The sequence below is a fragment of the Lathamus discolor genome, chromosome 4 (genome assembly GCF_037157495.1).
Source record: "Lathamus discolor isolate bLatDis1 chromosome 4, bLatDis1.hap1, whole genome shotgun sequence".
Taxonomy (NCBI): Eukaryota; Metazoa; Chordata; class Aves; order Psittaciformes; family Psittacidae; genus Lathamus; species Lathamus discolor.
Genome location: NC_088887.1, coordinates 91403019 through 91429602, shown reverse-complemented (window position 1 = coordinate 91429602; position 26584 = coordinate 91403019). Strand labels below are relative to the sequence as shown.

Below are 26584 nucleotides of genomic sequence, written 5' to 3'. Positions count from 1 at the left end.
TAAAATCTTCAAGGTTGAAGCAAAGGAAGGAACTAGAGAATTCATAAATGATTTGATTTGGTTTTCATTCAAAACTTTAACTCGGTGCAAAAAGCCTATGCTGAGATAAACAAACATTTACAGAACTTAATAAATAGAAAAGCAAAAAATGGTGTATTTCAATTAGAGGATTATCCTTCCCTCAATTATGAGCTCACTGGGCAAATTACAACATGGCTATGAATTCTTACTGTAAGACAACTAAGCAGTAACTCAAAGCTGAATTTGTCCTATCATAGCAACTGAACCCAGCTTCAGCTATGACAATGATACTAAATAAAAATCTATTGGCTCAGGACAGAGACACATTCAAGGTCAAGTAGGACAGAGCTTTGAGCAGCCTGACCTAGTGAAAGATGCCCCCTCCTGGTAGGGGGGGTTGGAACCTTTAAAGGTCCCTTTCAAGACAAACTGTTCTATGATTACAAGATAGAAAGGAGGGACAATTTTTCAAAATACATTCCCATCAGTTTTGGCATAATTCAGCTACAAATGATTTCTCCTCTACCTTCAAGTACTTCTTTATGGTTAGCTGTTCTCTGAGACAGATTAAACAAACAGCAATCTTTACTGTCAGACGTGGACTATTTAATACAAGAGGTAACAGTGAAGTAACAAAATCATTTCTTTCTAACTTGAGATTCATCTTATACTATTTTTGTCATATTCATAAACAATGACAATTATGAACAGTGTTCAGTTCAACTGAATTACATGAAAATCAGTACAATGTAAATATTTACACTCTTAGACCATTTATAATGATCACACAAATACATTATAATACGTTGTGCCTTTCTGCAGTAAACTCTACATCAACTGAAACAAACTGAAAATAAGGTGAAGGATTTCTTTCCTCAGACTCTCCGCTGCAATTTTATGAAATCAAGTGGGCATGAGGGACAGATTTCCCACGGATTTAAACATCACTTATAAAAAGTAGCTGCCTAAAAACTTGCTTTTTTTACTGTTATTTATCTTTAAGTTTCAGCAAATATTGCCCGAAGTGAGATAATCTTTTGCAAACAAATATACATACAAATTTATGTCCCAAAGTCTGCAATATTAAAGTAAATAGATACCAACAAAGGAACTTAAAACACTCCACTGTTTCTCAACACTGAATCTTCCTATGACATGTTTTTAAAAGATAACATTATATACAATATTTTTAAATTAGACCTTTATTTGAAAATGTATTCTTCCTTCTTTTTATCTTAAGGACCTGTTCAGTAAGGAAAAATAATTGATTTTAATTATACTTGCTGCAGATGTTTGTGAAAAAAATTTGCTTACTTGCAGCTGAACTGTGTTATCCTGAAGGCCTTCTACAATAGGAGAGAATCTATCAATATTCTTTTCTTCTGCTGCTGCTGTTACAGCTTCCAAAATTTTTTCAAGGCTGTAAGAAAAGAAAAGCATTTCTTTCAGGAGAGAGATTTAACCTTGATGTTGATTTCTTATCTGAAGATCCATGTTGCCAAAGTATTCACCTGTCTAAATTTCTTGCATTCAAATGTAGGAGGATTAAGCATTACTTGTTTTCTTTGGAGACCTCCGTAGACAAAAAATTACTTACTGGATTAAAATGGTTAATGGACCTTTAAAAGTAGTGCTAAAAATAAAAAAAAAAAAAAAAAAAAAACTCAATCAAAAGAATGGCTGCGCAACTACTTCCACTTAACCAGTAGATCCACATGTCAAAAAGAAAACTCTTATTGATATGACCATAATAAAAAAAAAACAGAGACAAAGGTATTCAGAAAACTGACAACATAGCACAGGTATTAATTTCAATCTGAAGTTGAAAACTTTCGCTTTTCATTCAGATGCAACTATAATATTGGATATTGTAAAATTATGTTACTATTTCTGGCTAAATACATTACTTACATGTTTTCATCTCCAACAATGCACATTGCAGATAGGAGTTTAACTATATCCGTCATCATGCTAGTTTGCTTCGGATCAATTGCTTTGATCAACAATAGAAGGCTCCTCTCTTCTCCCAGAATTCTTTCCAATCCATACTAAACAACAGAAGATCAGTTGTAAGGAGAGTTGGATGGAATCCAAATGACTGTATTGAATATCTAGCATAAGACAGTGACAGTTCCCTCAAGTAAATATTTCAAATGACATTCAAGTCCATCAAACACTCAAGCAAAAAAGTTGAAGGAGAGTAAAGTCCCAGTTGGGTCGCTTACTCTGTAATAAGGGCAGACATCAGGATCAAAAATTCACATTATTATCCCAGTATACCTCCGGTGAAAGTGGCAGCAGAGAGAACTTCAAACCGCAGCTGACCAACATACCTCTTTCTCCAGATTAAACATAGGCTTATACCCACCGAACGTGTACATGTTCATCTGATTGAACTATGGTAATTTATAGTTCCAGATTAATTAAAATCCCATACCTTATTATTCATGAAGGCTCTCAAACACTGTATAACCTTATGCTGACTCCTCTTCACAACTCTGTCCTGGCTGAATAAATAAAAATTATAAAAAAAAGTGTAATTAAATGCTGTTTACTTATTAAGAAAAGCCAACAATTCTATCTGAAATGATCCTTACTTTTTTGTATCAACCAATCTTTCCAAAACATCCAACAGCAGCCCTAGACCTTCTCGGCCAAAGTTTTCAACCCAGCTAGGGAGAAAGAAAAAAAGAAATGAGAAAGAATTGACATTTAAAAGGACTAATCACAGTGAATGAGAATTGTCAGAATAAGAGCAGTATAACTGGATCGTTTCAAAACCCCAAACGGACTCTCTAATCAACAGAATATTAAGAGGCATTCCATCCACTCACGGATGTAACTAGATAACCTTAAATTAAAAATATTAAATACTTGCAGTAGCCATTATGTTTTAACTTTTAAATTGACGATTATACATTCTTTGGCACAGAATTGTAATTAAGAAACCCTTGCAAAGGAAGCGAAGAAAAGCAACATATTTCTACTAAATGCTGTTCTAGGATCTCCCGTAAAAGTCAGAATCTAACCGTAAATGGAAGGAAGGAAAAACCTAAAGGAATTGCAGAAGTGGCTGCCTGAAACATTAATCCATATGAATGTCTCCAAGTGAACACAACAGAAATTTAAAATTTCAGCTGTTGCCAAAGCTATTTTTTGGCGAGCTTAGACCTTGGCATGTTGTTTCTACATGAAACAGCTGCTTCAGCTGTATTACAGCCTGTGCACTGTTTTCTGTTTCATCTATTTACACACCATTGTACACGTTGGGTAAAACTTGGGTATCACCACTTTTGATTAGTAGCCAGAATATTTGGATATTCCTATAATGGTGTGGCCTTACTAGTGACAAATAATAAGCTGTTCTGTCGGAAATAACACAAGGGAGATGCAATAGCTCTTTTGCAATACAAACTTCTAATCCCATCATAGGATTGGATTAAACAGTTCTTCATACCTGCTAGATACAGATCTGTAATGGACTTAAAATTACAGGATGAGAGAATCAGATCAGATGCCTTTATCTGTTTGTCCCCTAAAAGTAAATATATATAAAAATACATCTTGTCCTTCCTGGATGGGTGCTTTGTTCTGAAACTGATTAGGCAAATAACTATCAATTGGTTTTGATGTAACTGGACAAATCTGACCTAAAGATAACCCTACGAGACATTTTTTAATCACATTTCAGCTGAGAATGCTGAGAATGATCAAGTGCCTATATCAGTGAAAACATTTTCCCTTTGAAGCTTTCTTTTTATACTGACAGAGAATAAACACTATGTTTTGCAGTAGGCCATAGATTTCATCACATTTTTCTAAGTACCAGGTCCAAACTTAATATCACTTAATTCAGATTTTCTCTGTGAACTAAAAATACATTTTATAAAAATGACTAATTGGAAACAATGTTATAGAACCAGTTCTTGCATTAAAACTGAAGTGTCAACAAGATTAAAAAGTTGAAGTACAGCAATTGGAAAACCAGCAAAAACCCCTAAATTATATATTGTCAAAAAGATTACAGCCCACAAGTGTTAAGATTGCTGGGCTAGATGTAAATTGAATTCTCATCCTGTTAAAAAAAACCCATAGACTTATTCTTAGGTATTATATGTGCACAAAATAAAATCCCAGAGTCTCATCAGTTATTTCTTATTGTCCACATGACATGAAGCTGGACTTGAAAATAATCACGGATTTATAGCAGCTGGACTGGAGTTCAGTACTTATGTGTCAAACTAAGTTCTTACTCAAAGATCTGGCTGCTAATAGGAAAATCAAAGTCACTAATATCTATATCCAATGAACACCAACTGTTATTACTCATTACAAAGAAAGAGGCATGGTGTAAAAACGTTTACGCCACACTTTTTTTTTTTTTTTTATGAAGAACAGTGTGCCATTGTTACATTTTTTGCTATTTTTGTATATAAACCCTACAGAAGAACTCAGGTTTTTACTAAGGCTATTTTAAGATGCTCTGTTTAAGCCTAGTGAGGTCTATCTTAACAGTCTTTTCCAGCACCACTCAATACACCAGAAGGCTGTTCTACTAGTTGCAATCCTGAGCTATTCTTAGGCCATATATCCATTAGCTTAATAACAAATTTCACTCCAATCTAACCATTATAGATCTTTTACACTTCTTTCTCCTTAATTCTCCTTAATGCTTCAAACTTAAATTATAAATTGTGGTCACATTAAAACTTACATTCAACTATCAAATTTTCTGCCTACCATAGCTTATATTTCACTGAACAAGCATAAAGCCGGTATTGCAATCTAGAACTATTTTACCAATAAAGTTAAAGAAACTGAGCTCTCAAAACTATCAGTGCAATACTTTGATATCAACAATGCCTCGTAATCTTTCTAGCATGCTTTGAAGTTTTGACATAAAATACACTAAGCTTCTGAAAATGAAAACAGAATTAGCTCATGGGGCTTGCCTTTTTTGGGAGGAAGAGGTTTAACTTTTGCTTTGGTGTATGGGAAAGTGGCAGCAAAGGGGAATCACATACAAAAAAGAAAACTATCCAGTCATATAAACAACAGAGAGAAGAGATTGCTCTAAAACTTCAACTGTCACACATTTTGTGTTTCTATTTCCAGACACATACTAGCAAGCAAAAGATTTTGTTAAATCAACATATGTGTAAATAAAAAAAAAAAATATAAAAAATGCCTCTGGGGGTTGGGTTTATTTTGTTTTTTAATTTGGGGGGGGAGGGGAAGGGAAGGGATGTGGTCTTAGCGAGGTTCATTTGTTTTTCTGTTTTGGGGTTGTTTGGGATTTTTTCTTTTTTTTTTTTTTTTTTTTTTTTTTTTTGCAAGGTATATTTGGGTTTTTTGTTTTTTGATTTTTAAATAAAGAAGGAATAACAAAGTATACCAAAAATTAGTTTCACATTCCTGGAAGAAGTGTATCTTCTGTAAAACCCTCTATCAGAATAATTCTGGTTAATGTAAAGCATGTTTCTTCCTATGTGAACTACTGCATATTCCAAATAAAATAATCCAATTCCAAAACAAATTAATAGAAGGAAAGAAGCAGCCACCATACAGAAGACCCACACCAACAACTCTGCTAGGCCAGATGCAGAAGGAAGTTGCCAAATCCTTTTTTAATCACATCCCACCATAGGCAAGCCTGAAACCCAAAACAGTTTCTAAAAATCATGTGTTCAACAACTGGCGTAAATAGGAACTCTAAAACAAAAGGTTGAAAAGAGTAGAAAAAAAATAAATGTATAATTTATTTAAAAAAAAGCCAGCATCTACAAATCAATCTGCATGTATCAAACCAAAATTTAACATAAAGACTGATATCAGTGTTAGAGTTATAACTACTCAAGAGTTAAGACTTCTTTAAAAAAAAAGCACAGGTAAACTAAACTACCTTCTGTATAGATAAACCCCATAGATACAGCAAAGATGACTAGAAGGCAGCAAGGAAGAAAGCCTAAAGCTCATTGGAGAGTCCTTCACACAACTAAAACAAACTAAAAAACAACTTAGAGCTATTTAGCTATTTGACTATTTGATCAGAAAACAAAGTGAACTGTTCTGCTCTACACTGGCTTTGCATTTTCTTCACATTATCTTGTACAGATTGGTGAACTCTACTGAAAAAAAGACCTACAGAAGATACATAATAAAAGTAAAAGCGTACATTCACTAATTCATATACATTCATTAACTGAAATTTTGAAACCTATACATCTACAGATCCATTAATTTTAATTCATTAAGAAATAAAGAATATAATTAATCTCTGCAATGTGTATTAATGATGTTACCTGACAGGATTACTAGTCAAGGACACACGAAGAGATTCTAGGCAAGTGACTAGTCTTTCCTCTGTTAACCCAGATTTTAAGTCTTGAATAAACTCTTGGGGTGAAATCTTCCGACTGCTCTTGAGACTTCCCTGAAATACAAAAAATACATTCACTTTTTACTTGGCACATATAGAACTTGAATAGATTACTAATAGCTAACCTTCATTTCTGTTCCTTGAAAAACCTGGGAGGGGGAGAGCGGGAGAGGAGATAGGTATATAATTTAGTCCTAAACCTGTAACTGTGTCCATATAACATATATGCTAAATTCTGACTAAATGTTGTCAATTTATGAACAAATTTATAATCAGTAGTCAAAAGCAGCAGGCATCAAATGTAGAAATGTATCATGCACACTCGGTGAAATGCAATTTTTGTAATGAATGGATTCTGTTTATGAATCTTAATTTTCAGTACTCAACAGAAGAAAAAACAACTCTGAGGTGCTCTGAAGAGATCACAGGGCACATGTCCAGGAGGGTGACTACAGTCATAACAGAATACAGAGAAAAGAACCAGTGCAACTGAAGACTACTCAGGATGTTCCTGCAATAACTTGAGTTCTTGTAGACACTGGTTTAAAAGGCTATTCCCTTAAAGGTCCTTCAGATGGGGAGTATATGAGACTGGGATTATAAAAACAGATTAGCTTTGTCTCTAACAGCTAAAGCAGAATAACTTGAAAATAAAAAATAATAGCAATAAAAAAAAAAAAGACTTCTTCAGAATCACTAAAGTTCCAAAGATAAATCACAGCTCCTCATTTGTTGTATTTGCCATCTGTGAGAATGCAGTACAACACAAATATGACTATTGATACAATAACATAAGGACATAACTCAACCTTCGGGCTTGGATTTTGGCAGATGGGGAAGCAAATGGGGACATGGAAAACGGCACGATAGAAATTAAAATGTAACAGCAAGTTAATGCAACATTGCAAAAGTAGTTTATAGCAAAATAGGTTGAAAGACACTGGCTTTGATTCATCATAGAATCTGTATTGTCAAGCGTTGCTTAAAATAAATGCAAGATATTAACTTTTTTGAAGAAAATCTAGTATCCATGGTTGTAAACAAAATGGTTGAATTGAACTAAGGAAGCTTTATAATTTGCAATTAAAATAAGGAATCTAAGAAGTATTGACCCTATTATTAAGAGTAACCTTCTCCCCTCTATTTTTAAATAGCAGCAAAGACAAAAAATTTGTAGATGGTTCAAAACAACAAGTCTATTCCACCTAATACCCATTTACAACACGAGAAGGTTAAATATATTTTCTGCAGAATATATCTAAATTCTAAAAATAGAGGCACACAATAGGGTATACAACCTATATTTGACTTAATTCATTGGAATAGCTCCTTTTTAGAGAAGAGAAACACAACTGTTCTGTCATACAGCACTAAAGAGATTTATGAAATAATACTTGATTACCTAGCGGCTTAAGTCAGGAATTGAAAATAATTAGACTTGCAATGCCATAACAACTTGAAGTTATCCACTGTGAATGGCTAGGCAGTCTCATTATGTTATTATACAGAGCTTTATACAGAAGATGCTTTCCCAGTTCGGTAGATCCTCAAGAAGTGTTAAAAAAAAAAAAGTATTCTCATCCTGAAGTAAAAGATGATAAAACTGTTTCTAGCAGAGGAGTCATGTCAAAAACTGGCAAGAGCAGATGACAGACTGGACTGCTGTGGTGCCACATCAGAGGCACCTCAACAAACAAGAGAAATGGGCAAAGGAATTTCAGGGACTGCTAAATCCTGAACCTGGGAGAAATAATCCCATGTAGAAATATGTGTTGGGAACAGCCAGCTGGAAAGTAGGTTTGTATTAAAAAAAAATAAAAAAAAATACACACAACAAAACAAAACAACACAACAAAACACACAAAGATCCTGGTTGATGATAAGCTGACCATAGGGAAGTGCAGCACTTCAAGGCAGATGACCCTGATCCTCAGCTCAGTGGTGATGAGACACATCTGGAGTATTGAATCTACTTCTGGGCTCACCCAGGATGGAACAGACATGAACACATTGGCATGAGTCCAGTAAGGGCTGTGGGCAAGACTAAATGAGCATCTGTTGTACAAGGAGAGGTTGACAGAATTGGGATTATTTAGCCCTAAGAAAAGGCTCAGGGGAATTCTATCAGTGAAAGGACAAGAGGCACGAACTGAAATACAGGAAATTGTTTAAACATAAAACAAACACAAAGTTTCCCCCTTGTTTTTGTTTAGTTTTTAACCATGAGATTGGTCAAGCATTGGAACAGGTTGCAGACTGTATTGTCTCCTCTATCAGCGATATTAAGAAATGGACTAGATAAGGGGTTGGGCAAGACAATCTCTAGAGATCTCTTCCAGCCTTAATCATTCTATTCTATGACTATGATAACAGAACAGTGAGGCGCTACTGGAGGCTTCACTACTTCTCTGCTCCACCTGTATTTCCTCAGATTTAGGAAACATAGGTTCCAAACGCCAAAAACACACTACTGACAGAAACCACCCTGAAAATACATCATCTCATGCTATGTTTTGGTACACCACATATCGTACAAGGAATGCGATTCCAAACATGCCTCTGAATTGATGAAGATCCCCATCTGCTTACACATGAAAGTCACTTCCAATGTGAAGTGATGGCCAGGAAGGGATGAGGGTTGAAGGGAATCTTAGAATAAAAGATCCATAACAAGTGTTCCCACAGACAAAAAAAAAAAAAAAAAAAAAAAAAAACAAACCTAAAAATCAAGTGTTTCAGTTTTCTTTCATGTTCTGTGTTAGTTCATACCCACATAATACTCAAGTCAGGCCCTACAGCAAGGGAACATACCTTAACCTCTTTAGATATTCTCTGGGTCCGAAGAGTTAACTGTATGCTCTCGTAATGTCAGGAACAGAACACTACCTCCTCAAAAAACTCAATCTAGGTGGCAAACTTATTCCATAAAGAATTTATGCTCCTCACCAAGATGGTAGAATTGCTTGCACTTGCAGAAAACAAGAAAGCTCAGCTCCCCTACAGCTTTGTCACAACTATATCTACAGAGGAAGGAAAAAGAAAGCCAAGCAAAAAAAAAAAAAAAAAACACAAACAAAACCAACGAGCCAACCAAACAACAATAACCACAAAAACAAAACCACAGCTGGAAAGCAATCTTGAAGCCAAATGTAGAAGACCCTAAACAAAACAATAAAGTGATCAGAACAAAGACTGGATAAAACATGAAAAGTAAAAGCTACTACACCATGAGTTGACCAAAACAGTACAAACTCACCAGCTAAGGGGAACTGCTGACAAGGGGTTCTGCCTGGCTGTTCAAGAGATTAAATACTGAGCACATCCATCTTGTTACAATAATCCTCAAACACTTTAAGACTAGACAATATATACACTTGAGGCAGTCAGAAGAATACAAGTTACAGCTGTGATATAAGGAAGAAATTGTAGTAACTATGGTGTAACAGGGGCTCAAGGCTGTTCCTGGATGAATATACAGTTCCCTATGCAATCCTGTATCTTCCCAGCTGGTCTCGGCATAGATGAGACTGACTAGAGACAAGATGACTAAACAAACTCCTAGCAGCCCTCGTGACAAAGTATTTAACTAAATATTACAGGAGGTCTCCAGTCAGAAATTTAACAAAGTTCCAGAAATTCTCCTGGCAGCTCCTGCTGTGCATAGACTAGTTCATAAGCAGTACTTGTATGCCTAAGCATATGGAGAATCTGTAATTTCCAGTGACTTCCTCCAGCAGTTCTTGCTGTAAAATTCACCAAGCTGGATATAACTAAGGTACTTATAAGAAGCCAGCGAAATTGCTTTCCTTTGATGCAGAAACAGTCATATAGGATAGTCATATGGACAGGATACATAGTTAAGATAGACAGAAGATATTTTGGAAGTAATTTAATATAATCGATAGAAATGTGTGCAGTAGAAAGGTCCCATGAGACAAGAGCCTAACCAGGCTAGAAGAATTCACTAGAACAACATTTCAGAGTCTCTTCTGACTTAAGTCTCACAAGCAATGGAGTCTCACATCAATATCCAGACAGTATCAGACATCCTGTTTCAGGCGCAGTTCCCCACCTGAACATTACCCTGTACAAAAGATGCCAATGAATTATGAATGTCTGTACAACACACCCACAGTACCAAGTACCACTTACTCATACTTATGCTAAGGTTCTGCAACATAATAAGAATATGATACATCTGCCAGTGCTTAAATAAAATAAGAGCTGCATTTGGTACCAATTGTGAAACTGATTATATTAACTACATTTCACCATGGGAAAAGCTGCTTAAGTTCAAAACGCTTCAGTTAACTGAGAAACAGGAAATATCTTGAGGCATCAGTGCCTCTAGAAATTTAATTGCTCAACTGAAGAACAACTGGTCTGTGAGCAGATGCAGTATGAAGTCAGCATTAATTAATTCAGTTAAAACATTACAAGGGAGTAAAAGCTGCAAAACAAAAACAAAGTCTTGTGAAGAAAATTCACTTTAACAACCCAGTTCGTGTGTGTTCAACATACAGAACAGCAAAACTTCTGGTAGAGTAACATTACTGGAGTGCTGCTTTTATTCCCACTTCAGTATCAACTCCATAACATGGACTGGAACATCTTTGTATTTTTATACATCACTTAATGTGGTGCTGCTTCTAACCTCAAATAATCATAATACATACAACAGGTACAAAACCACAGAAAATACATTGGACATAATCTCCAATGACAAATGGAACCACACTGCTTTTGGTACATGAGAATTCACACTTACATAGTAGCCTTCAAACACAACTGTTGTTCCCTTCTCTAAGTGTTCCCTGATAAGTAAGACATGACAACACAGCAGACAGAAATTTCATTCAAAATTTCACAGCCATGATGGTTTATACAATATGCAATATACATCTCTACAATAATCTTTTTAAGGAAGAAATAAGGCTTCACCTAAACACTATACAAGGAAATACTAACAGAATACTAAAGAACTTGAGTAGAATTCTTCCAAGCGTACAACTTTTGCTATCATTCAAATTTTTCATCAAGTACTACTAGCATCCCAAGCCCCAAGACTGTTTAGTCTTTGCAATTCTTCTACACATTCTTCAGAGTTATGGTAACAGCAAGCTCACAGGCAAAGATATACAGACATATATACAGAAGCATGCTTTCAGCCAACTGTTAAGAAGTCTCTAAGCAAAGTGGAGTACTGGACGATGTACTTTCTATGAAGACAGGCTGAGAGAGTTGGACTTTTTCAACTAGGAAAAGAGGAGACCCCAGGGAGACCTTGGAGCAGCCTTCCAGTACCTAGAGAGGGACTACAAGAAATCCAGAGAGGGGCTTTTTACAAGGGCCTGTAAAAGTGACAGGACAAGGGAGAATGGCTTTGAACTGACAGAAGGCAGACTTAGATTACACATTGGAAGAAAAATCTTCACCATAAGGGTGATGAGACACTGGCACAGGTTGCCCAGAGAAGCTGTGGCAAGCCCATCCCTGGTAGTGCTCAAGGCCAGGCTAGACAGGACTCTGAGCAACCTGGTCTGGTGGAAGGTGTCCTACCCATGGCAGGGGTGTTGCAAGTAGATCATCTTTAAGGTCCCTTCCAACCCAAACCATTCTGAGTCTCAAAATCTCACCATATAGAGGTAGGTCACAATATCTGTACCTAAACAAGCACCTGAGCGCAGCCCTACCAAAGCCAGCAGAATTTCTAGATGCATCAATAACAGAGATGTGATTTATTAAGGAGTAAAGGAGTTCTGCTTTTCTAAGAAACAAACCCTGACACTGAGGTCAGTGATGAAGATCTGACTATAGTCTGATCGTCAGAGGCTGCTTCCTTTTCAGTGATTTTTAGAGGTGCAGCCTAATAGTTTTTGTAATAAGTGCTATAAATGAATCACAGAATCCCAAGGGTTGGAAGGGACCTCAAAAGATCATCTAGTCCAACCCCCCTGCAAGAGCAGGGTAACCTACAGTACATCACACAGGAACTTGTCTAGGCGGGCCTTGAATATCTCCAGTGTAGGAGACTCCACAACCCCCCTGGGCAACCTGTTCCAATGCTCTGTCACTCTTACAGTAAAGAAGTTCTTCCTGATGTTAACGTGGAACTTCCTATGCTCCAGTTTACACCCATTGCCCCTTGTCCTATCACTGGATATCACTGAAAAAAGCCTAGCTCCATCATCCTGACACCTACCCTTTACATATTTGTAAACATTGATGAGGTCACCCCTCAGTCTCCTCTTCTCCAAGCTAAAGAGACCCAGCTCCCTCAGCCTCTCCTCATAAGGGAGATGTTCCACTCCCTTAATAATCTTTGTGGCTCTGTGCTGGACTCCTTCAAGCAATTCCCTGTCCTTCTTGAACAGAGGGGCCCAGAACTGGACACAATATTCCAGATGCGGCCTCACCAAGGCTGAGTAGAGGGGGAGGAGAACCTCTCTTGACCTACTAACCACACCCTTTCTAATGCACCCTAATGAAACCTGCTTTGTACTCTGCACAGCAGTTGCAAATGAGGATATCTGTCCCAACACAATACAGGTTACTCCCTGCTTGCTTAAAGTTTGAGAGGTACCTACTATCAGATGTTACTGCAGCATCACTCATAGAAAGAAAGACCTGAGATGGGATTAGCTGCATACAAGTCAGTAGCTTCTTCAGCTCTTCAGAAAAGTATAACACTTCCATCAAGTCAAGGTACACCAAAATTTAGCTGAGTACCCTGCGCATGCAGTGCACTATTGTATCTTCAGAGAGGCATGAAACAACATGCCAGGAACAAAGAGTTGCAAGGGCAAGTGAAGGAGTTTCCCATTCCAGTAGCTCCGGCACTAAGCTGAACTGATCTGGAGCACTACTGTAGGAAACAGCTGACACTATGCATCACAGAAACAGCTCCTCCCAGTTTTACAATGGCTGAATGCCATTTCCAGTAAGAATAGAACACCAGAAATAGAGTTCAGTGAAGACAAAAGTTTTCCTGCATAAGTTAGTCTTCACTGACCTCCCAGAGCAGAAAGCTGTGGGGAACATGCACTGGCAGCAGAGGAGGAGAACAGAAAGGAAAAAATGCTATGGGGGCTTTATGAAAACACACAAGGCAACAGCATGTGGGAACAAATCACTACTTTGAGGGAGGCAACAGACCTGTCCTCTTCAGTAGAGTACCTTGTATGGCTGCTTCAGGCATAGTGCAAGAAGCTCCATTGCCAAAAAATAAGTGTGATGACAACCGAAGACACACAAAAAAGTATTTCTTGCAAATGGCACTCAGAAAGAAAGATCACGGAAACCCACTCTGCTAATAGGCTTTAGTTCTTTGCAAGTATTAAGTGCCAGGCACTGAAAACATGAAAACCTTTCTCTTGAGAAAGGGATTCTTAGCATCCTGATGATGTTGAAGTTAATATCACATTGCTTTTCAGATGAAACAACTGAGGTTTTAGAAGGCATGTGGAGGCCTGCAGTGCCAATGACACAGACAGTTCACTCCTGCACTAGGCACCTACCTTCCTAAAAGTGCATTACACTAATAAGGTACATCATTTAAGACAGTAAGATATAAGTAGACAAGCTCATTTAAATTACTGTAGTGTCTTCTCAATATTTAGTTATAACTACATATGGGCGTTTTTTTACTGATCTGTCTACATACAGGGAGCAGTGAGAATAAGAGAATCAAACAAAAGAAACTGAAAACATTCAAAAGAGCTGAGGACAGTATGAGCACTGAAGCATTTAGCCCTGGACTCAGTACACACTTTGAAAGAACTAAGTAGATTTTTCTTATGCCAATTTAATCTTTAAACTGCCTGGTACACAACTCCTTGCACTTCTCTAGAACAACCAGGCATTATCCCTGTAAGTAAAAAATGGACACTGATTGGGTTCATGTGCAAACAATCTCATTAGCAACTATTTCATAGCACCACAACATGAACTCTGTACTAAAGTCAAGTATGAAAAAGAATAATCAGTAAGTAATTCTTTCCAAACAGTGCTAGAAAATAAAAATGTTCACATCAAGCTTTTTCAAGTTCTGTGAAAAAATCTTTCCATCTCCACTAATAGCCATACCTTTACCAAAAAGATGTGCTGTTCTGTAGCAGAAGACACATTCCAAGTATAAGTGACTATCTTTCTTTGGGGCTTATAAAATGAGATAATGCCCTTTAAAAATGTTTGTGTCTATGAAAAACAGGAGTCAAAAGAATGTGACATGCAGGCATCATTTTTTCCTCTCCAACATGAAAATAACCTAAACATTAAGAAATTTTTGCACTTCAGAAACATTTACTTACAGATTTGGAAGCAGTGCTAATATATTGCATCACCATTTCTTTTTTGGTATTAAAATCCTTTTCTCTCAATGGCATCTTCTTGTCTTCATTTAAATTCATATCTTCCTAGAATGGGAGCAGTGAAAAAACAAACACAAAGTAGTTTCAAATGTCATCCAGGAACAGTTGTTTAACTATGAGACTAACTTGAAAACAATAAAGACACAAAAATACAAACTTGCTTGATTGAAAACTGTTACACAAAGAACTTTCCATAGGTTAGTTACTCAAAATAATAAAAATCCTTATCCATACTCCCTAGCAACTCAAACTAAAAAAAACCAGCCAACTATGTCACAATAAACAAGTGCACCACAACCACTAGAATGATCTCTTAGAAATCACCTGCAATTCACACACACACACACACACCCCCACAAGAAAACCATTACTTACCACTTCCTAAAACATTTTATAAATGTACTCAAACCAGCCTCTCAGATTTTAAAAAATAATGTATTAAATTTGTTCCATAATTGTGTTCCTCAGTTACCAAATAGTTAATCCTGGGCAGCAGAATCTGCTTTGCACTGAGGGTAGTTCACAAAATAATACCCTTGCAATAAAAGGCCTGAATTCTTGATGATTTGATCACTAAATCAACACCTTCAACTGTCATCAAAACCCCATGACAATTCATTCATTCCAACATAAACCAGAGGTCAAAAGGAACATGTGCAGAGCTACATTGAAAGCCATACAGCAGCTATTCATTGACATTTCTGATAAAGGGACTTCTACTGTTCCAGCCTAGAAATGCTCTGATCATTGTAATCAGCTCCACATCTGTGAGAAAGGACATTTCCTATCACACTGGAGGTACAGGGGGGAAAAAAAAAAAAAGCTTAAGAAACAGAAACAATTTAGGCACACACGCATATGAGTATATACAGCATTACCATGGTCACCCAAGCTTAGCAAGAATTACTGTAGTTATTTTCAGCTGAGACTTACAAGGTGAATCCCCACCAGCTTTGGCAATAGCAATGCTACAAAATCAGTAGGTAAGCATCTTGATAGGAAAGCTATTTCACCTAGTCAGAAATCAAAGACAAACAGTAAGCAAACTCATAACCTTAGAACTTTAACGAGGAAAAAAAAAAAAAAAACCAAAAAACCACACCTAATGTCCAAAATTTTATACTACACTGAAACTTAAGTTTCCTTGTCTTTCACTAGTTTTCATATTGAATAGGATAGAACCAAGAACAACTCCTAGAGACATTTAGAGTTTTGTATAAATGCAAGTGAGAAGACACTGCAGAAAATGCTTGACCCCCTGTGCTGAACTTCCAAGTAGAGCAATTTTGTGTAGATTTTTCCCCCCACAAATGTTAGCCTTTTGTTTCCTTATGGACTAGGAAAAAATCTTCACTTAAGTCTAGTATGCATTTAAATTATTACTTCTTATTTAATTACTATTTAGTATTTTATTATTTATTTGATACTATGTAGTGGATTTCTATTATCAGATTTGTATATTTGATACTATATATACAATGTTATTATTTGATATTTTTACTATCAAGCAAGCACAAGGGGCATGCAAAAAATATTTCATTCAAGCAATAATGTAGTCATTTGAATCCTTGGCAGCTAGATTGCATGTTGATGTTACCACCCACATCTCAAAGTAAATGCAAAACACCTTCGTCTAAACAAGCCAGAGCCAACAAGAAAGGAGGCTACCACACAGGGTTACCTGGAAACCTAAAAATTTAAACTAGTTACACAACAAACCAATCTATGTATTTTAATGACTGATCAAGCACTTAGCATTAATTACATAATTAGACAGGACTTGGACAATTCATCAGTGAATTCTGGCACTGATACATGGTTTTGGACATAGAGATTTGGAGACTGTTAAAAGGTATTTTAAATAAGAGCAGATAAAGTTCTTTTCAATTTACTACTTTAAATTTTTTTTTTCAGTAACAAGTTCTTTGAAAGCCAGCAAAATACTATAACCTTAAATTCTCAATAACCGCTCAAAAATCTTTACACCTTATCTAAAGCATTTCCTTAGCTTAAAAATGGGAGGGATCAAAATCAAATCAAATTGTCAAGAACACTATGTTAGTGTTCCCTCTGGCCATTTGTTATCTAACTACAGGTATTTCTCATTTTATATAATACTTCAGTTTAATTAACTACCTTACATTAAATTCACAACATCATATTTATGACTATCCTTATTAACAGGCAACACATCTGTTGAGATACGTACATGACAACCGATACTATAGATTACTAAAATCAAGTCCAGCTTGACATTACCAGATGATTTTTTTCCTGCAAGTTCCAATAAATATCTTTGCAACACTGTGCCTCAGGATTCCTTTCCACAGGGATACAATTGTATAGCAATACTGGCTTCAAATGAAAATACATTTTACATGTATATTTAATAAAGGTAGCTGTATTTTATTTAATACTTAAATTGTGTTTTTAAAACCTCCATAAAGACAAGGGTAGGAACACTGAAACCAAAGTATTCCATTTTAAGTTTCACAGAGATATATGTCTAGGTCTTTCTCATTGTTTTCTAAGAGTTATCATACCACCAGTACCCTGTCTCCAATATGCCAAACAGGTTTTGTTCATAGCAACATTGAAATATATGTATATCTTACCTAAGGGGGGTGGGGGGAGGTAAAACAAACAAACAAACAAAATTTTTCACATTAGCCTGTAGCCACTGTGAAGCTCTTCATTTAAAAGCCCTCCTTTCAGACTTCCTTTTTTAAGCTTGTTGAAAAATAACTTCTTAAATAATAGAAAGGTAAAAAATATTTTTTGCAGGAAAAACAAGACCCTTTAACTTCTAATCATGTTAAAAAAAGGATGAGGCAGGGAGGGGGTGTTAAGAAGCCTATCAGTAGCCTATAGCCTATCAGCTATATTCCAGAATCCTAATGTAACAGCAGGTTTATTTATAAGAAATATTCAGTCTGTGTACAGCAAAAAGTAATTTCTTTGTTGTTGCTTTTAAGAAATGAAACATCATTAAAGCAACCTTCCAGTATCTGAAGGGGGCCTACAAGGATGCTGGGGAGGGACTCTTCATTAGGGACTGTAGTGATAAGACAAGGGGTAATGGGTTAAAACTTGAACAGAGGAAGTTTAGATTGGATATAAGGAGGAATCATAAAATACTGGGAGAAGGAAGCTGCATGTATCTAGGAAAATCCAAAGTACAGCATAATGCATTCATTGAAACTTCAGAATTCAGAAACTACTCTCTTCAATACTAACCAATAGACTTTTTGTTTTGTGCAAAATCAGTTACAAAAGCCTGGCTACAACACTGAAGCTGTTCACCACCCCCTAGATCACTTAATTTGGTCAGAACAGCAAACCAGAGGCTACAATATTTAATTAGCTATACAATCTACTGTGATTAAACTAGCTTTATTTCATTCCATTCAAGCGTGGATAATCTGAAGAATCCCTTCTGCATTATATGTTATAGCTAAAATAATACTAATTAAGTGGTTTAAGTGCTTTGTTATTCAATGAGACTAGGAAAGCATTGAAATTATCCTGATGTCATCATTAACATGTTTTTGCATAGTAGTTATAAAATTGGAATTAATTGCTTCAGGATCCATGGAAATAAGCCTGGATATAAGCATTTCTTTTTACCTAAACATACAGTAGTAGGTTTCTGAGGATTTAATGAAAGTTTGAATTTTTTATGGCATAGTCCCAACATCACACGCTATCCTATACCAGAATCCCTGTGGAATGGTAGAGAAATACATCCTACATTTATGTAGCAGGGGATGTGCATAGGGAGGCATACCTTCAAGGTTATTTAAGTGAAAACCTCTCCCATTTCCTAACATTTGAGCAACTACCATTAATAGTGAATTTTTTTTAAAAGTAGTAAAGTAGCTTAGACGCTGAGGTACACCAAGAAAAATCAACCATGTAAGTAAGAACAAGTACAGATAAAAAAGTTGATAATACAGTAAATTCGTCCTCTCCATTAGCTTAACCAGAAAAATTAAAATCCTGAATCCTCTCTTTCAGTTATAGCCCTCAACAGTTCTACAGAAGCATCTTCATAACTAAACTAACATAATTGAGTACTGAGAATTAGAAATTCCATAAAGGTATTTCTCTCATAGCGCATTTAATTTCTTCCACATTCCAGCTCCTGACAGCCCCTTTGTGTTTCAAGAGTTACTTGTTATGGGACAGAGAAAAAAAAATAATCTAGATATTACTCTCCTTGTTAATGTCCTCTTATGCTCTTGAGATGCAGTCACTCTCTTCTCTCATGGCCACTCCATGTTGAGTTTTAAATTGCCAAAAATGCCATCATCACCATGACAAAAAACCCCAACCTATTGGTACTACCAAGAGGTGGTACCAATGTCACATAACCTTTCCACCAAATGACTACTCTTTTGTAGCACAATAACAATGACAGCTGGGGAAAGCAGCAAATTTGAGACTCATACAGACAAATGCTGCTTTGGAGGCAAGAACCTTGAGTCTTTTTTTGTGCAAGAAAGAGAACGTAATTTCAGAACAAAATCTTTCTGTGACATTCAGAGGTTTAAAATCTCTTTGTAAAAGTTTCAGGTCATCTTGAAAGGAAGAAGGATTTTCCATTTCTTGTTTTCCTCAAAATCTGTTGCATAATCTCACTTCTAATAATCAGAAAACTTCAGTTTCCATTTTAAATATATTTGGAGAAAGATCTTGTCAAAATAATGCAAACAGTTCATCCCCTGAGAAACACCGTAAAAAACACAATTACAACTCACAACAACAATACTAATAATTCAGGTGAAGATCAGAACACATGCACAAAGGAAGGCCCCCTTCTGTCAGTTAGCCACATTGTTATTCTTCAAGTAAAGGAAAACAACTTAAGACACTTACCATCATTTTTTCAAACAGTGCTATAATTTCTCTTTCCGACAGGGTCTTTGGAGCAAAATCCTCTGTGTCCATAGGTGTGGATGACCAATCCGCAGAATGAGAATGCTTCATATGCGGCAGAGGAGGTCGTTCCTTTTTACTTCCTGGAATTCTTATACTGGCAAATCTATCCAACTGAAAACAGAAAAGGTGTAACATCACATACTGTTTCCATTCTACATAACCCTAATTAAGATGAGCATTCTTGGAAACTAAACATCCTTATTTTTCTGTGGTAACTTGCTTGTTATTTAACTGTGTTATTTTAGAGGGCTTTCCTAAATATGCATGTAACAGTCAGTTGCCTTAGCAATCAAGTTAACAGACCAGAATTCCATTACATTATGGAGAAATCATGCAGAACATGAGAATATTGCAGAAAGTTTGGAAGAAAGATATCTACAAAACCAATTTAAGAAGAGTTCTTCCCAACCATTACATGTAGTATATGAAAAAGCAGGCTTATTTACCAAAAGCATAGTTCTAAGATGTTTTTTGCTACCCTGAAACAGCTGTACTCCTGACATTGTAATAGAATACACAGATTTGCATTTTCATACAGAACATACAGAAGTTACTTCTTATTAAAAGACAAGTTAGCATAACTAAGACATTGCTCTATTTTTTTATTTGTGTTACGCTACCCAAAACTTAGTGCCTTTTTGTACTCCAGCTATTTAGAAATTTACAGTACAGTACAGTACAGTAGAGCAGGATACATTCATGGTTTCATGGATAATCCTTAGGTCTTATCACCAACATGAGACAGTCACTTGAACTTTACCCTTTCAAGAGCAAATAAAAATTCTTTGGAAAAGTGGTTTGGATTGTGGGTTGTTTGTTGTGGCTTTTGTTTGGTTTTTTTTTACTTCTTAGGTATATATCACCTTTTCAATAAAGACTTACTAAGTGAAAATTTAGACATTCTCATTTTTAGAGGTTGAGAGTTTAAATGTATATGGGCAAGAGCCAACAGAATACAAAAGCAGATGACATACTCAATGAGACGTGCTAAATCTTAATCATCTCTGTAGCAGCCTTTTGAGCAGATGTGAACACCAGTACTACGCTTGTCAATACAGAAGGAAGTTATGGTAGCATTTGATGCGTAAGAGATTTTGGACAAGATTCCAACCACATCAATAGACCCACATCTTTGAAATGCTATGCAAAAATATTCTGAGGCTTCAATATATCTTGAATATAAGTATCTTGAGATATCACTTAATAACTACATCCAAGTTACCAAGCTAAATGACAAGTAAAGTTATTATAGCATCTGTGAAATTAAGATCAGAGAGAGAAAAGAAAATTGGTAGCAAAAACTGGGTACAAGTGTAACACTCTAGTCAGAGCAAGAATTGACTATTAGACATCCATGAAGAGAGGCTTAGAGGAAAAACAAAAAGACTTTAATTCTTCCTGCTCAGAATTGTAAAAGAACAGGTTTTGGAACACAGAAATAAGAGTACAAGCCACTCACATACAGATGGCTGTAGAACATGCAAAAGCAGAAAATGAATATAGCATAAACATAAAAGAACTCAGCATGGATGATGGGGCTCTTTAGTGTCATATCAAACCAGCAGGCAGTGAGGAAAGCACACTCTAAAGGAATAATTACATAGGCAAGTCCCAGAAAGAAAGAATGCAGCAAAAGCAAAAGGGAGGGTAACATCACTGGAAGAGAAGTAGAATCATCAGTGACAAAAATCATCTTACATCTCAATCAGACAGCAATTTCCTTTCCTGCCTTTAAAAGCACAAGTCGCTGGTAAACATGGGGGGGGATAAAGACAGGTTGCAAACTGCAATATTTAGACTGGAATCTCAAAAAAAAAAAAAATAAAAAACATACGATCTGAGATTTTTCTTCTCAAACAATGTCTTTCACTGAGCACCAACAAAAGGCAGCAAGTCTACTCCAAAGAATTTGCAAGTAGCTTCTCCATGCCCCACTATTCACTATCAAGTGCATAACCTGAGAAATAAACCATTATGTTTGAAGGTTCTTCATACACAGAACTGAAGCAGGGGTAGAAGGAAGACACTCCAGTAAAGAAAACAAAAACAAACAAAAACAAACAAAACCAAAAACAAAACAAAAAACACAAAAAAAACACACCAAAAAAAAACACAACATTCAGCTCATGGTTCAGTCAGCAGAGAATTTACAAAATTACGTTTAAGAGAAGTGCGAGTCGTACACTACTTATCCCATCTCTCCTGAAAAATCTAGGCCCCTTCCTTACAGTACATGATGCTTAAGTGTCCTCTCTTCCTTCCCCTGCACCACACAGCAGCGGCAATATCAGCTCTGGCCAGGCAGAACCACCCCAGTCTCTGCCATGAAATATTCCCTGCCATCCCAGAGCTGCTCTTGCTCCACTAGTAACAGGCAGCACCAACCCAGGGATGAGAGATCATCCATCCTTGAAAAGACATATTGAAATGTGTTCACATTCTTAGATTATGCTTTGCTTTTAAGCTCCTCTTGAACATTAGACTGTATGGCAGATGTTTCACAACACTACAGATAAGGCCATAACATTCATATTCCCCACATTCACCAAATTCTATACCACACTGTTGTGGTTTAAACCCAACCACAAAGCTCATTCACTCACTCCCCCCACTTCTTGCCCTCCCCCTGCTCCTGGAGGGACGGAGAGGAGAATCAAAAAGAATGCAACTCCCATGGGTTGAGATAAGAACAGCCCAGTAACTAAGGTATAACACAAATCACTACTGCTACCACCAATAATAATAATAATGATAAAGGAAATAACAAGAGGAAAGAATACAACTCCTCAACACCAGCCGACCAATAACTCGCTCCACCCTGACAGAGCACTGACCAATACCTCGTCCAACCCTGCAGTCCCCGCCCTTCCGGGTAACTCTCGGTTACATCCTGGGCATGACGTGCTGTGGTTTGGTCAGTTTGGGTCCGGTGTCCTGTCTCTGCTTCCTCCCGGCTTCCCCTCCTCCCTGCCAGAGCATGAGGCTCACAAAGTCCTTGGCCAGACCAAACATTTGTGTTATCAGCTCTGTTGCCAGGCCTAAAGTCAAAACACAGTGATGCACCAGCTACTAAGGAGAAAAATAACTGCTACTGCTGAACCCAGGACACACGTATCCTATAGGAGGGAAGCACACTCTTGGAATATATTTGATCAGGCAGAACATGTGAGACAAAGTGAGATACTAGGATTATAAGCACATATAAACATGTGTCAAACAAATTAATTTAAAACAACGAAGCCTAAGTTAGATTTTCATACACCAAAAAAAAAAAAAACTCACAAGAAATAGAAACACATAGAAACTCATAGAAATACAGTGTGGCTATTCTACAAACACTTCTCTTGAATTATACATTGATAGTGCTTCAAAAAAGTTAATACCTCTCGATATGCCATACAGGCGAATAATTTCATGGTCCACAGAAAGCACTATACAGAAAGAATGGAAATTTCATTGCTTGGTTGTAATGAAATCTACCACTGATCGCTGTTGGCGATCTAAGTGCATTGAGGAGAAAATGGCAAAAATGTAGTTCAGTAATCTTCCATGCTACACCAAAACATTTTAAATCAGGCTAACTGTCATGGTTTTTCAATGGGGAATATATAAAGTTAGCTTTGATACAAAGTGTCACCACAGTTTAAAGCAGGTTTCACCTTCTGTCTTTTCTAAAGATGTCTACCCTTTTTTTGGTATTTATTTTACCAATAAATACATATAGACCCATACAGGAACAGTGCTTTAGGACAATAATTCTCTGAAAGGGACAAACTTTCCCCTTAGAATGTTTGTTGGCCAACATTATAATTAACCAAACAATAAACAGTGTTTCATATGCTCTTGATAAAAGTATCTCCATAGTAAAGTCACTTTGAAATTCCCGAAATTAATATCTGGTTTGATGTACTGATGGAAGGCAGAGTAGATTGTAGACAGTTTTCAAAGGCAATAAAGGAATAAGAAGGAAATAACAGTGCAACTGTGTACTTCTGGGCACTGAGAGGAGAAAGCAAGAATTCTTTTAATCCACTATACAAAAACATAACAGAGAATCTCTAACCAACTGTTGTGGTTTAAACCGATCCACACAGCTCATCCACTCACACCCCCCCCCGACCCTCCCCACTCCCAGAGGGATGGGGAGGAGAATTGAGAGAATGTAACTCCCACGGGTTGAGATAAGAACAGCCCAGTAACTAAGGTATAACACAAACCACTACTGCTACCACCAATGATAATAACGATAAGAGAAAATAACAAGAGAATACGATACCACCGCCGAACGAGTTCGACCCCCCCTCCCGAAGAGAGACCGTGCCCTTCTGGGCAACTCCCAGTTACCTCCCTGGGCATGACGTGCTGTGGTATGGAATACCTCCTTGGCTAGCTTGGGTCAGGTGTCCTGTCTCTGCTTCCTCCCGGCCTCCCCTCGTCCCCAGCAGAGCATGAGACTCACAAAGTCCTTGGCCAGAATAAACATTACTAAACAACAATTAAAACCAATCGGTGTTATCAGCTCTCTGCCCAGGCTGGAAGCCAAAACACAGAGCTTGCACCAGTTACTAAGAAGGAGCAAAATGGCTCCTGGTAAACCCAGGACACCAACTCATAAATTAAAAAAAATAAAATAAAATTAAAAAATCTATCCCTACCATTATAGCATAGTTATCAAAGATGAGGAAAACTATTTCAGATGCATAATCTAAAAAGAAACAAAAGTAATAGAATATAGAGTACAAAAATGCTTCTGTAATATTCATTAAAAACTATTCACGTGGAAATTGTGAAAAAAAAAAACCAAAACATTAACTACCTATGTAAGCACAATATAGGCTGCATAGTGGTCTTATGCTTAAAAGTATGTGATATAGAAAAGAAAAGTCAAAGTAACTGAAAAGAAGTTAACTCTGGAATGATAGGAAGAAGTTTCTTATCCAAAGGTAACCATAATTCTAGAAATAACACTGATACACCACTGTTTTGTTAGCAACAACTAATAGAGACAGTCGTAAGTCTTTTTTGGTCAAAATGTAGGTTTGGTCTGATTTTTTTCTGAAGTGGGAGGGAAGAGGAAGAGGAGGGAAAAGATAAACAAAAATTAACTAGGACAGCAAAGAAGCTATTAAAGATATAGTCTGCACAGTTCTTGCTCCTAAGACTAGATCCCCCAGCATGAAAGGCATGAGACGTCTTTTCTCATAAACTTAAAAAAGTGCGTTGTTTGCATATATTTTAGGTTTTTTGTCTTTATGCCTCCTATTGCCAGAGACTAAAATATCTATAAAGCTGTGTACTTTATTCTATCAGTTCGCATTCTCCACAAGACAAAAATGGCAACGGAGATGAAACAAAATCTTAACATCATAACTCAAACACAGTGAAAAATAAACCACGGTCAACATGTAACCATGAGTTACCATGACACTGCTTTTCAGTAGCATTTACATTTACCACCTTTAAGATTCTCTGGAAGCCTTGGCAAAACTATTGTTATGGCCCCCTTGCATTGTAATAGAGTTTAAAACTGTCTTACAGCAGTGTTTCCCTGCTTCATCCATTACACAGCTATGTGAAACTAGCTTCAGAAAAGTACACCAGCCAAACCCTGCCAACAATCTCCAGCAGTGTATGAGGGGCAAAGCAAGTTCCTGAATACACACAGTCACAGTGTTGACAGCATCTGCACAGGGAAAAGTTATCTCACTAATCACTTGGCAGTCAAGATACATGAATGAATGATGAACATCCCATATGTCTTTAAACATAAATCATGCATACAGTGCAAAAAAGATCTGAGCTGTGCTTTTTTATTACTAGTAGTACAAGAAAATATGCTGGCTTATTTGTAAAGTAGTATCATCACAGCAATATTGAAATCCCATAAGGATTTAATTTATAATACATATTTTTTAAACACAGCTACATTAAAGAAACTACTTGAAAGAAAGCAACTGACACAGGTAGGACATAGCTCCAGCCTCAATACCGATTCGATCTGTGGGTCATTGAGCTACAGCAGCCTTGCCTCTGTTGGGTAACAGGATGCATTTTCCTCCTTACATTTTCCTCCCCCAACAGAAGGATTTATTTTACCCACCACAGCTCACATGTTCACAGCTATATTGCCAGTAATTTAAGATATTCTTAGCATACGAACAATTTTTGCTACTTAAAATACTAGACTTCATACTATCTTTTAGGTTAGAAAAGACCCTTAAAATCATTGAGTCCACATGGGCTTAAAGAAGATTAAAAATGTATAGTCTTTCTTTGACAGACAAATTGCTCTATAAAATTAACTTCTTACTATGTAATAAACTCCACTAGTGGCAGTAAAGCTTTTCATAAGAGAAAGACACAGAATAGAATCATAAAATGGTTAGGGCTGGAAAGGACCTAGCTCTAACCCCCCTCCCATGGGCAGGGACACCTCACACTAGATCATGTCACCCAAGGCTCTGTTCAGCCTGGCCTTGAACACTGCCAGGGATGGAGCATTTACCATTTCTTTGGGCAACCTGTTCCAGGGCCTCAGCACCCTCACACTGAAGAACTTAATTACACCTAACCTAAACGTCCCCTGTTTAAGTCTACCTCTTGTCTTATAGCTACAGTCGCTGATGAAAAGTCCCTCTCCACTATCCTTGTAGGCCTTGTATATTGCATAAACCAAGATACAGAGAAAATCCCTCTTATATGACTTCTTATTCCTAACATGCTCAATCTCCCAGAGATTATTTTACCTTTCTTGAGAGCAAATAATTTTACTAATGGTACAAAACTAAAAGTCACAGAGTTTAGGCCTATGCAGTCACATCTTGAAGGTCTAGAATATATTCTACTCTGAATCTGTTTTCTCTATATACTGGAA

At 36.8% G+C, this 26584-nt stretch overlaps 1 protein-coding gene across 4 annotated transcripts in view; it reads right to left on the bottom strand.

Annotated features, from left to right (window-relative positions):
• DIAPH3 (diaphanous related formin 3) overlaps positions 1–26584 on the bottom strand; it is a 217587-nt gene that overhangs the window by 177090 nt on the left and 13913 nt on the right. For 2 of the 4 annotated variants that reach the window (XM_065678158.1, XM_065678159.1), the window contains 7 exons: positions 19648–19821; positions 14710–14814; positions 6324–6454; positions 2619–2693; positions 2459–2528; positions 1933–2069; positions 1336–1441 (listed from right to left, as the gene is read on the bottom strand). In XM_065678158.1, the coding sequence (XP_065534230.1) occupies positions 1336–1441; positions 1933–2069; positions 2459–2528; positions 2619–2693; positions 6324–6454; positions 14710–14814; positions 19648–19821 (798 nt within the window). Of the gene's footprint in view, positions 1–1335; positions 1442–1932; positions 2070–2458; positions 2529–2618; positions 2694–6323; positions 6455–14709; positions 14815–15702; positions 15778–19647; positions 19822–26584 lie in introns of those variants that run through there. The other 2 variants (XM_065678161.1, XM_065678160.1) reach the window with 2 other exon arrangements.